This window comes from Bufo bufo, chromosome 5 (genome assembly GCF_905171765.1).
Source record: "Bufo bufo chromosome 5, aBufBuf1.1, whole genome shotgun sequence".
Classification (NCBI taxonomy): Eukaryota; Metazoa; Chordata; class Amphibia; order Anura; family Bufonidae; genus Bufo; species Bufo bufo.
Genome location: NC_053393.1, coordinates 166,855,675 through 166,868,860, shown reverse-complemented (window position 1 = coordinate 166,868,860; position 13,186 = coordinate 166,855,675). Strand labels below are relative to the sequence as shown.

General features: G+C 42.1%; 1 protein-coding gene across 1 annotated transcript in view; it reads left to right on the top strand.

Annotated features, from left to right (window-relative positions):
* DLGAP1 (DLG associated protein 1) overlaps positions 1-13,186 on the top strand; it is a 322,787-nt gene that overhangs the window by 123,674 nt on the left and 185,927 nt on the right. Inside the window, exons 3-4 of the mRNA XM_040432120.1 lie at positions 708-885; positions 4,938-5,178. Coding sequence (XP_040288054.1) covers positions 708-885; positions 4,938-5,178 — 419 coding nt within the window. The remainder of the gene's footprint in view (positions 1-707; positions 886-4,937; positions 5,179-13,186) is intronic.

Below are 13,186 nucleotides of genomic sequence, written 5' to 3'. Positions count from 1 at the left end.
AAAGTAATATTGAAGTATTTTCATTTTCTTAATTCCCGGTGAACCCCTTTAAGTTTCAGGCTGCAGTTTTCATTCTTTCTTCATTTTCAATTCCATGATATGCAGTTTGCAACTTGCTTCTAGTTTTTGACTATTCTTATGTGGGTGTGTTCTTCCCAGTGATCCATATTCGATGTGAGGTTTGTGTGACTAGGATGATACTCCCTTTACTAGCTCTCATGAATTAGCCCAGCATTATTTCTGTACTCATTCCTCCTTCTACAGCCCATGAGAGATCTCGTCTCCCTTGTTTTAAGAGACTCAATCTGTACACTACTCCATAGCTGACCTAGTCAAGAGCAGGGTACTGACTGATCTATATCTGAAACAGCAGCATAGCCAGAAAGATGACAAATTTAGCATTTAGGGGGGAAAAAAATGAACAATAGAAATGAAATAAATTTCAATGAAAAAGACCACACATAGCTTTCATGGTTTTTAACCTGGTTTAATTGTGACCTGCATAATATATAATAGGGCATATATCTGAAATTTTTTTCCTGCAGCATATATGTTTACACTTTCTCTCAAGGCAACTGAATAGCAGGTACCTATTGTAATTACATTTATTGGTACTTATTTCCAGGAAAAATTAAAAAAATATATGATTCTTCCAATAACAGTCAAATTATAACATTGACAAGACATGTTGTTTTTTATTTTTACAGAATCTCAAATGAACACTCTCCAAAACTTCAAATTCGAAGCCACAGTTACTTAAGGGCAGTGAGTGAAGTTTCCATTAATAGGAGTATGGACAGCCTTGACCCATCAACCCTCCTTACATCTCCAAAATTCCGGTCTAGAAATGAGAGCTACATGAGAGCCATGAGCACAATTAGTCAGGTAAGTGGTGAGCTCTCAACCATTTGACAGTTCACTTAAAAAGTTTGTCCCATAGAGTAAACCATTGAAGAACTCACAGAACCTTTACTATATGGTTTACGAAGAATATCCATTTAAAGCAGTGAATTTTTGTGTAGCCAAGGACACAGGCTGTTTTAATACAATTATTTTTTCAAAACTTCAGCTACTGATAAAATGTAGTGTTTAAAGCTTTTTGAGGGCTTTTAGCTTCAAGTAGAAAACAGTGAGAGTGATTGAACTTATATCTGTGTGACAGTCATATCTCAAAGAACGTCATATTCTCCAGGAGAGCATTCACATGCCTGCTTCTTCAAAACATTGTGGCCATCGACTAAGCCACAGAATAGTAGTATAGAATAAAACACAGTCCACTTTTAGAGGAGATAAATGGGCTGATCTTATCCTTCTATCCTTTATCCAAATCTCCACTATATTAACTGGGTGCCAGATGACAATGACACAATGGTAATAAACTGTATATTCACTATACACAACTAACAGTATAATATTATACATATAATGGCACATTTATTAAGACCAGCATTTTAGATGGCGGTCTTAATAACCTCTATGTCTGGTGGTGGATCCACCGAAGATATTAAGAGGTGCCGCCCTCTCCATAACTTTGGCGCATCCAGGGCCAGTTCTAAATGTAAGACAGCTTCAGTATAATAAATGACCCCATAAATGACCCCATAATCCCAGGTTCACTAAATATATTGAGGATCTTTATATATAAACATTGGAAGCACTTAAAGAACATGGTATTGCCTCTTTTTTCCCTGGAGAAAGCAATATTAATCCTAGATCTCCAGTGGTTGGACTCTACTTTCTACCCTGCTGGTCCACCATGAAGGTGCTAATATCATGCAAAAAAGAGGTGCATGTAGAATTTAAACTGTTAGATGCAACGTTTGATGCTGTTTTTGTAACCACAAAACCAGCAGTGAATCCAGTAGGATAGAGTAGTATAAGTCCTTCTTTTAAAGTTTCCATTCCTGATGACTCTACTTCTGGCTTTTAAAAACTGCATGTGTGATATGTACAATATATATATATATATATATATATATATATATATATATATATATACAGTTGAAACCAGAAGTTTACATACACTACCGTATTTTTCGCCCTATAAGACGCATCGGCCCATAAGACGCACCTAGGTTTTTGGGGAGGAAAATAAGAAAAAAAAAATTAAAACCAAAAGGTGTGCTTTTGGTTGGTTTGGAACTAATGGTGGTCTGTGGATGACGGACACTGTTATGGGGGGATCTGTGGATGACGGACACTGTTATGGGGGGATCTGTGGATGACGGACACCTTTATGGGGGATCTGTGGATGACGGACACTTATGGGGGGGATCTGTGGATGACGGACACTTATGGGGGGATCTGTGGATGACGGACACTTATGGGGGGATCTGTGGATGACGGACACTTATGGGGGGATCTGTGGATGACGGACACTTATGGAGGGATCTGTGGATGAGGGACACTTATGGTGGGATCTGTGGATGACGGACACTTATGGGGGATCTGTGGATGACAGACACTTATGGAGGGATCTGTGGATGACGGACACTGTTACAGGGGGGGGATCTGTGGCTGGCACTGTTACAAGGGGGGGATCTGTGGATGGCACTGTTATATATGTGCCATCCACAGACCCCCCACCCCATAACAGTGCCATCCACAGTGCCCCCCCAGCCCATAACAGTGCCATCCACAGACCCCCACCCCTTAACTGTGCCATCCACAGATTCCGTGTGCCCCCCCACCCGCCGCCGCCGCCGCCCCGCCGCATACAAATATAAAATGTATTATTGAATTAAAAGTTATTAAACATGCCCCCCTCAATCCTAATAGTACCGTATATCCGAATTTCTTCTGTATAATGCCGGCAGGCGGGCCGGGCGGCCGGCACGTCCCTCAGTGACGTCACTTGTCTGCGCCGCCTGCTTCATTCATAAAGCAGGCGGCGTAGGCACGTGACATCAGGGAGTTACGCTGCCGCCCGCCCGCCCGTCCTGCCTGCCGGCATTATACAGAAGAAATTAGGATATACGGTACTATTAGGAGTGAGAGGGGCATGTTTAATAACTTTTAATTCAATAATACATTTTATATTAGTATACCGAAGAGGTGGGGCGGGGCTATAGTACAGTGACCGCACCGCCCCACCGCTATTGCCGACCCCCAGCTCCTCCTCCTAGTCCCTCCCCCGGCCCCCGCTCCGTACATCGCGTCCAGCGATGTTAAACTGTCAGCATTCGCCCCATAAGACGCAGGGGCATTTTCCTCCCATTTTTGGGGAGGAAAAAGTGCGTCTTATGGGGCGAAAAATACGGTATATAAAAATACACATATGCATGTTTTTCTCAATTTCTGACATGACATCAGAACAAACCTTTCCTGTTTTTGGTCAATTAGGATTCCCATAATTAATATTATTTGCCAAATGCCAGAATAATGAGAGAGAATGTTTTAAGGCATTTTTATTAATTTCTGCAATGTCAAAAGTTTACAAACACTAAGATTACTATGCCTTTAAACAATTCTGGACTGTCCATATGATGATGTCATGTGTTTGGAAGCTTCTGTTAGGTTTGTTGGCAACATCTGAGTTAATTAGAGACACACCTGTGGATGTATTTAAATGCACACCTGAAACACACTGCTTCTGTGTTTAGCATCATGGGAAAGTCTAAAGAAATCAGCCAAGATATCAGGAAGAGAATTGTGGACTCAAGTCTGGCTCAACCTTGGGTGCAATTTCAAGATACCTGAAGGTGCCTCGTTCATCTGTACAAACAATTATACATAAGTACAAACAAGATGGGAATGTCCAGCCATCATACCGCTCAGGAAGAAGACAGGTTCTGTGTCCCAGAGATGAATATGCTTTGGTCTGACATGTGAATATCAACCCAAGAACAAAAGCTAAAGACCTTGTGAAGATGATAGCGTAAGCTGGTAAGATTATGTCAATATCCACAGTGAAATGACTATTGTCTAAACATAGGCTGAAAGGCCACTCTGCCAGGAAGAAGCCATTACTCCAAAAGACACATAGAAAAGTCAGATTAATGTTTGCAAATGCATACAGGAACAAAGACCTACATTTTTGGAGACATGTCCTGTGGTCTGACGAAACTAAAAATGAACTTTTTGGCCATAATGACCATCGTTACTGTTGGAGGAAAAAGGGAGAAGCTTGGAAGCCTAAGAACGCCATCCCAACTGTGAAACACGGGGGTGGCAGCATCATGTTGTGGGGTTGTTTTGCTGCAGGAGGGACTGGTGCACTCCACAAAATACATGGCATCATGAGGAAAGAAGATTATGTGGAAATACTGAAGCAACATTTCAAGGCATCAGCCAGGAAGTTAAAGTTTGGGCGGAAATGGGTCTTCCAAATGGACAATGACCCCAAACATACTGCCAAACTGGTTACAAAGTGGCTTAAGGAAAATAAAGTCAATGTTTTGGAGTGGCCATCACAAAGCCCTGATCTCAATCCTATTGAAAATTTATGGGCAAAACTGAAAAGGCTGGTGCGAGCAAGGCGACCAACAAACATGGCTCAGTTACACCAGTTTTGTCAGGAGGAGTGGGCCCAAATTCAGACCAACTATTGTGAGAAGCTTGTGGAAGGATATCCAAAACGTTTGACCCAAGTCATACAGTTTAAGGGCAATGGTAACAAATATTAATAAAATGTATGTAAACTTTTGACTTTGCAGAAAGTAATAAATATGCCTTAAACATTCTCTCTCTTTGGCATTTGGCAACTAATAATAATTATGGTAATCCTAATTGAACAAAAACAGTAAAGTTCTATTCTGATTTCATGTCAGATATTGAGAAAAACATGCATATGTGTCTTTTTATATAGTGTATGCAAACTTCTGGTTTCAACTGTATACTTAATACATTATAATAACTATAGACACTATTCTATAATACTTTTATACTATAATATGTTATGCAAATATGTACTTATGAAACTGTTTCTTCTTTTTCAGGTTAGTGAAATGGAAGTCAATGGGCAGTTTGAATCAGTATGTGAGTCCGTTTTTAGTGAGCTGGAATCTCAGGCAGTGGAGGCACTGGATCTTCCAATGCCTGGCTGTTTTCGAATGAGAAGCCACAGCTACGTTAGAGCAATCGAGAAGGGATGTTCTCAAGATGATGACAGTGTGCTGCTAAGACCATCATCACCTCCACGCACAACAACTACAGTGAGGACAATCCAGAGCAGCACCGGTTAGTACTAGCGTAATTTATAATCATAAGAAAGTCGCCAATAATCTCATCTCAAATATAATGGACATTTCTAGTATACGTGGCGGCTTATTATTCACATAGATTCATTCATATGGAAAGATTTATGTGTATGCTTAACAGTTTAAAAACACAGGAGTCTTATTAACTAGTGAAAATTAGCAATACAAAGTTTAGTTGTCATAAACATGCTATTTTACAACTTTTTGCCATTTGTATATCATTTTTATGTTTTCAACCATTCAAGCCAATATAACTAATTTAATTAAGTAGCACTCCCACAAACATCTTTATTCTCTGGCCCATTAGAAAGGTACATGATGTAATCTATAGTAAAAGTAATTTTCTTACCAGTGACTGTTCTGATCCTCAGCTGTGTCATGTGACCAACTGACACAGGACAGGAAGTCAGTTACATTGAGGCTCCCATAGAAATACATAGAGAAAATGACTTCCTGTCCACACATAAGATGCTGTGTGATTTGGAAATTCTGATTGCTGGTCATATGACATAGCTGAGGATCAGAAGTGAGGGCAAAGCTCACAAATACACTGGTAAGAAGATTACCTTCACTACAGATTACATCATGTACCTTTCTAACAGGTCAGAGAAAAAAATTGTGGGAGTGCTTCTTTAAAGGGGTTGCCTCACTTCAGCAAGTGGCATTTATCATGTAGAGAAAGTTAATACAAGCCACTTACTAATGTATTGTTATTATCCATATTGCTTCATACGCTGGCTGGATTCATTTCTCCATCACATTTTACACTGCTCGATTCCATGGGTATGACCACCCTGCAATCCATCAACGGTGGTCATGCTTGTACGCTATAGGAGAAAGTGTCAGCCTCTCAGGTGGACTGGACTGTGAGAGCTCACATAGGCTGCTGCTTTTCCCTATAGTGTGCAAGCATGACCACCACTGATGGATTGCAGGGTGGTCGTAATCATAGAAACGAGCAGTGTAAAATGTGATAAAAAATAAATCCAGCCAGCATAGGAAGCAATATGGACAATCGCAATACATTATTAAGTGGCTTGTATTAACCCTCTCTACATAATAAATGTTATGTGCTGAAGTGACACAACCCGGGTTAGGAAGGGTTCCAAGTGCAAGAAAAGTTCCATGTATGCAATGTGAATTTTAGGATTATCATAGGGCCAAAAAGTCTAAGGGAGTTTGTTACCAGAAAATTCATTGGTATACCAGTCATCATCTTGTAGGGCTAGCTCAGCCTAATGTAATGATACCTTTGATTTAGTGATCCATTGCTTTATTCTGGAGAAAAAGTACTTTTAATATGTAAATGAGTAGGTAAGTGCACTTAGGCCAGTGCATGGTTTGAAAAAAGTAGAATATGTTTTGGGACACAACCCCTTTAAGCCAGTTAAACATATCAAACCAACATTTTTTTTTTTAGGTCATATACAGTCAGGTCCATAAATATTGGGACATCGACACAGTTTTTGGCTCTATACACCACCACAATGGATTTGAAATGAAACAAACAAGATGTGCTCTAACTGCAGACTGTCAGCTTTAATTTGAGGGTATTTACATCCAAATCAGGTGAACGGTGTAGGAATTACAACAGTTTGCATATGTGCCTCCCACTTGTTAAGGGACCAAAAGTAATGGGACAATTGGCTTCTCAGCTGTTCCATGGCCAGGGGTGTGTTATTCCCTCATTATCCCAATTACAATGAGCAGATAAAAGGTCCAGAGTTCATTTCAAGTGTGCTATTTGCATTTGGAATCTGTTGCTGTCAAGTCTCAAGATGAGATCCAAAGAGCTGTCACTATCAGTGAAGCAAGCCATCAATAGGCTGAAAAAACAAAACAAACCCATCAGAGAGATAGCAAAAACATTAGGCGTGGCCAAAACAACTGTTTGGAACATTCTTAAAAAGAAGGAACGCACCAGTGAGCAGAGCAACACAAAAAGACCCGGAAGACCATGGAAAACAACTGTGGTGGATGACCAAAGAATTCTTTCCCTGGTGAAGAAAACACCCTTCACAACACCCTTCACACCAGATCAAGAACACTCTCCAGTAGGTAGGTGTATGTGTGTCAAAGTCAACAATCAAGAGAAGACTTCACCAGAGTGAATACAGAGGGTTCACCACAAGATGTAAACCACTGGTGAGCCTCAAAAACAGGAAGGCCAGATTAGAGTTTGCCAAACGACATCTAAAAAAGCCTTCACAGTTCTGGAACAACATCCTATGGACAGATGAGACCAAGATCAACTTGTACCAGAGTGATAGGAAGAGAAGAGTATGGAGAAGGAAAGGAACTGCTCATGATCCTAAGCATGCCACCTCATCAGTGAAGCATGGTGGTGGTAGTGTCATAGCGTGGGCATGTATGGCTGCCAATGGAACTGGTTCTCTTGTATTTATTGATGATGTGACTGCTGACAAAAGCAGCAGGATGAATTCTGAAGTGTTTCGGGCAATATTATCTGCTCATATTCAGCCAAATGCTTCAGAACTCATTGGATGGCGCTTCACAGTGCAGATGGACAATGACCCAAAGCATACTGAAAAAGCAACCAGAGTTTTTTAAGGGAAAGAAGTGGAATGTTATGCAATGGCCAAGTCAATCACCTGACCTGAATCCGATTGAGCATGCATTTCACTTGCTGAAGACAAAACTGAAGGGAAAATGCCCCAAGAACAAGCAGGAACTGAAGACAGTTGCAGTAGAGGCCTGGCAGATCATCACCAGGGATGAAACCCAGCGTCAGGTGATGTCTATGCGTTCCAGACTTCAGGCTGTAATTGACTGCAAAGGATTTGCAACAAAGTATTAAAAAGTGAAAGTTTAATTTATAATTATTAGTATTATGTCCCATTACTTTTGGTCCCTTAACAAGTGGGAGGCACATATGCAAACTGTTGTAATTCCTACACCGTTCACCTGATTTGGATGTAAATACCCTCAAATTAAAGCTGACAGTCTGCAGTTAAAGCACATCTTGTTAGTTTCATTTCAAATCCATTGTGGTGTATAGAGTCAAAAATGTTAGAATTGTGTCGATGTCCCAATATTTATGGACCTGACTGTAGGTTTACATGAATACCGAATACATTTGTGATGTGATACTACAATAGTTATAAGCTGTAAAAATGGAAAAAAGGACTAATAGTAATAACCTAATGTAAAAATAAACCACATCAACACCAATTCATTTAGAGAAAGAACAGGTCCTAATACTGATGACCTGAGCGGCTGCTGCTTATTGATCCGAGTCTATGGTAGAGTTAAAATGTCAGCGCCGAGCGGCAATCAATAAGTTAGCTGAAGGTGAAGAGGCAAAGGCAGAAGTAAATGGAAGATGTGTAACGTGTCAGTGCAATTTCTCAAATGATGAGTTTAATCACTTTATTTATGAAGTCCTTTGCCAAACTTGTTTTCCCTTATACTAGAAGACACCATTATGAATTATCCATAATTAATGAGGGAGCGAATCAGAATATTTTCTCATTTGCATCCCCTTAATCATAGACTGGTGACAGCAAGGAAAATCCATGCCAAAAACCTTCATATGGAATATAAAACAGATGTTGTTTTGGTGCTCTGTGACACTAAGAGGATACGTGAATGATGCTGGCATTGCTCAGAAGAACTTGTTATTTTATGTCAGTATCGGGGTGACATGTTGATAATAATGATTCTCTTCACAGCCTGAGCCTGCTATCTATGCAAGGCTTGTGACAAAGGCCATTTGACAGGACTACCACTTGTAACATTGCTGGGGGAAAAAATGCAGCTATAACCAATGGAAAAGATAAATGATTAGACTGGAAAAGCATTTCTGATGTCTTAAAACTGTTTGCTTATATTGATAGATTAAAAGATCAGTGAGAAACTGAAAATTACACTAGTTTGCATTTGTACTCAATCTGCTCTCCATAGTTTTATTCCTCCGGATCTGCTGGGGAAACATGTCAACTGCTTTCAGCAACTACTCTGAGCAGTGTTAATGTCAGTGATCTCCAGCAGTTCCATCCCAGTGGATGGAACGGTGATCATACATTCATACTACCACTTCATTCACACAGGCAATTCAAAGACCTTCATCCTCATGATCATAGGGGTCCCAGTGGTTGGACAACCAGTGAACAGAAATCAGTTATCAGCTATCTTGTATATGTTTGATGAATGTTGTTCATGGACCAAGCCTTTTGCAGTGAGCCCTTGAGAAGCCTCTGCAAAGGATAGGAGTGGTAGTGGCCCTGATGAAATAATGTGTCACTGTGTAATCCTTGAGGCCATTGCTCCCTGGGTATCAGTGAATTAGATAAATAAAAGTCTGTCTTTACTTACTTTGACTAACAGCTGGAAGCTGGCACTTGCAGCTGTAGATGTCCATGGTGTAATGCAGGTCTTGGTAATGATTGTGATCTTGGTGATGGGTGTCTGAATCGTAGTCCCTCACCTGCAGCAGGGTCTATAAAGCTGCGGCTTGCCGGTCACTCTGTAAATGATGTAGCCTTTCTAATATCTCGAGTTTTCATATTCTTGCAGTCTTTGTGGAGAAGTGGTCTCATAGTAGAGTGGGATCAAAAATGGTCCCTAAGACCTTTGGAGTAGGAGCTCAAGCACATGCTCCCTCACACCTCACTTTCTAGACTAGCACTCCCCCTCATGGCAGGAAGTAGAACCAGCCCATACCTACCAAGGGGGAGAGGAATGGGATGGTTATTCCCATTCCTAATGCCAACCACTGCCAGCCATACCCCATCTGCTGATGTGCAGTGTAAACAGGAGCCTGGTAAAAACATAACAAACTAAACAATTTGCAGCTACCCTCACGTTTTGGGGTACTGCGCTGTAAACTAAAAAGGATGCAAATGGTGGGAGAAGAGAACCCAGACCTATATTTGTACGTGCCTACTATAGTCGCATAAACTTAAACATAATCACTAGATATTTCGAAGACCCTTAACTAATCAGTTCTTGGAAAGACTCCTCACTAGACACATACAGTCAGGCTCAGACTGGCCCACCGGGGAGGCGGGGGATTCCTCGGTAGGCCCCCAGTCTCCTGCGCCCGTAGATAAGACGGAGGAGTAAATATTTCTCTTGTTTCCCAGGAGAGATAATTATTGTAGCCACTCGGTGGCAGTATCGCACAGGAGGCCCCGCAGTGTCTGCTAAACTTCCCAGGGTGCTGGCATTAAAGGAGGAGAGAACATGTCTGGCCATCATCCTGCCCTCCCTGCGGTCAGAAAACTGTGGTTTCTGGAGAGAAGGACTCCTCTGCAGTGCTGGGATTATTTCTCAGGTGTGTGACAGTAGTGAGCTGTAGGAGATTGTAAGGGGGAAATAGGGGATTTGTTTATAGTAGACTCAGATCTGTGTATGTGTGCTGCTCTCTGCAGAGTTCAGAGTGGCAGTGGGGGGACTCTGTCCAAGTTCCCCCCAATGCCTCTGCTTTAGGTGCACCCCCATTAGTGCCACAGCTCCAGATGCCCCCCAATGCCCCTACTCTAAATGCACCCCTAATATTGCCTCTTCTCCAGTTGCCCCCCCTAATACCTCTGCTCCAAGATCACCACTATTACCCTGCCTCATGCAACCCTAATACCTCTGCTTTAGGTGCACCCCCATAAATATCCCAGCTCCAGGTGCCCCCCTCTAAATACACCGCTAATATTGCCTTTTCTCCAGTTACCCCTGCTCCAGGATCCCCACTATTATCCTGCCTCAGGTGACCCTAATGCCTCTGTTTCAGTTATGACCCTCCATTTGTGCCCTTTGCTCACGTTGCTCCTCTAGCATCTTTGCTTGGGCTTTGTTAAAGGTTGTGACCTGCAAATGGGGTTGGACTTATGACAGAAAAATTCTGCACAGTGCGTCACATTCTGCAGTATTGACACAAATGGTTTACATGGTGGTAGTGATGATATTCCGTATTAACAGGCATCACTGCTGCCATGTAAAGAGATACTGGTGGAATGGTGGAGGATTTAAAGGGGTTGTCCAGGTTTTCAAGTTATTCACTCCACACCATAGGGCATAACTATATGATTAGTGGGGTCCGATTCTGCTACCCCCACTTATCCCAGGAACTTGTCCTGTTCCCCCTTTTTGGTGGTGTGGCAGGCCACATAACCCTGCTGCTCCATTCATTCTCTTTGGGACCACTGGAAATAGCCAGTGCGACCCCACAGAGAATGGATGGAGAGGCAGGGCATATGCTCGACCTGCCACTCAATCAAGAAGGGGGATCAGTGGGGGCTTCAGCGTTCAGACCCCCACGGATCACTTAAATATCCCCGATCCTGTGGCTAGAGGATAACTAGAAAAGTGGACACAGGTCCTTTAACAGGCGAGCATTTCTATTTTAGTTTGACACACATATTTTGGGCCAGATTTGAATTTTTTATTTTTTTTCACACCCAAAGAAAACCTTTAAGGATAGGGAATGTGAAAAGGTCCAACAGCTATGACACGACAGGTCATAAGTGTCTGATTGTGGGGGTCTGACTGCTGGGACCCCCATGATCAAGGAAATGTGGTCTTAAGACTCTTGTGTACATAAAATCTGATATTTATCACCTATCCTGTAGATAGGCAATATGCCATTATGGTAGGCCAACCCTTTTATTTCTAATGTAGATTATGTACAATATGAGGAGTGTGGGGGATTAGCTCTTCTCCGGGGGTCATTCACACAAGTATCTTCGCCAGACACCAAGTTTAAGGTCCAAACATCGCTTTTATTTGGCACCTCAGAAAAACAAACATAATACAAAACAAACACCTGCCCGGCTGGGCTCTAACTAAACATATGGTAGAATCCCTGACTCACCTATAGAGTGCTGTTCAGACACAGTGTCAAGTCCGGCTTTCTCAGCCAAGCATATACCAGCCCCCCAGGCTGTAACACGGTCAGTCCAGGCAATGTCCCAGCCTCGTGGTTTCTCAGCCTAGCCCGGCTGGAACCACACGACCAGAGCCTCACCCGGCCTCTGTTTAAAACCACACCCCCGACTGACAGTCTGGGATGGGCTTTTACTCCCCAGTAATAATCCCAGGTGATTACATGCTAGGGAAAACCTGCCCTGGAATGGGAGGGGTGGATTGGCAGCTCCCTCTACCAACCTACCTCCCAATCCAAGTAAAATCCAGCCCCTAAATATTTAACAAAATAGCTCCAGCAACTATGCCTTGCTGAAGCCAGCACCACTCTGGAATTTTACTTATCTCACCCAGTTGAGGAACCTGGGTGAGATATACCCCTCTTCCGGGATCCTTATTCACTTTAGCGTTCACATCACCACAGGAGGTTAAGATTTGGTAAATTTCATGCCAGACATTTATGCTTAAAGGGGTTAAAGGGTTTGTCTCACTTCAGTAAATGGCATTTATCATGCAGTTAATACAAGGCACTTACTGTACTAATGTATTGTAGTTGTCCATATTGCCTCCTTTCCATCACATTATACACAGCACGTATCCGTGGGTTATTACCACCGTGTAATCCAGCAGTGGTGCTTACACACTATAGGGAAAGGCTGGAAGTGCTCATAGGCCAACACCTTTACCTATAGTGTGCAAGCACGGCCACCGCTGCAGGATTGCAGAGCGGTCAAAACCATGGATACGAGCAGTGTATAATGTGATGGAAAATAGTCAATATGCAGAATCAGAATACATTAGTAAGTGCCTTGTATTAACTTTCTCTACATAATAAATGCCAATTGCTGAAGTGAGACAACCCCTTTAACCCCTTTAAGTGTGCTACACTTAATAGGGTTAGCCATAAATGTCTTGGTGTGTGCATTGCGTGTTTCCTATGTGTGATTGGTGTGTGCTATATATGATCTATGTATCAGTGGTGTATGTGCAGCATGTGACATATGTATCAGTGGCTTGTGAGCCATGTATAAGTGTCTTGTGTCCCACATCTGTCCAATAAGTGATTGGTGTGCGCTGCATGTGTCTTGTTTCTGACTAACTTAAGTGCAGGA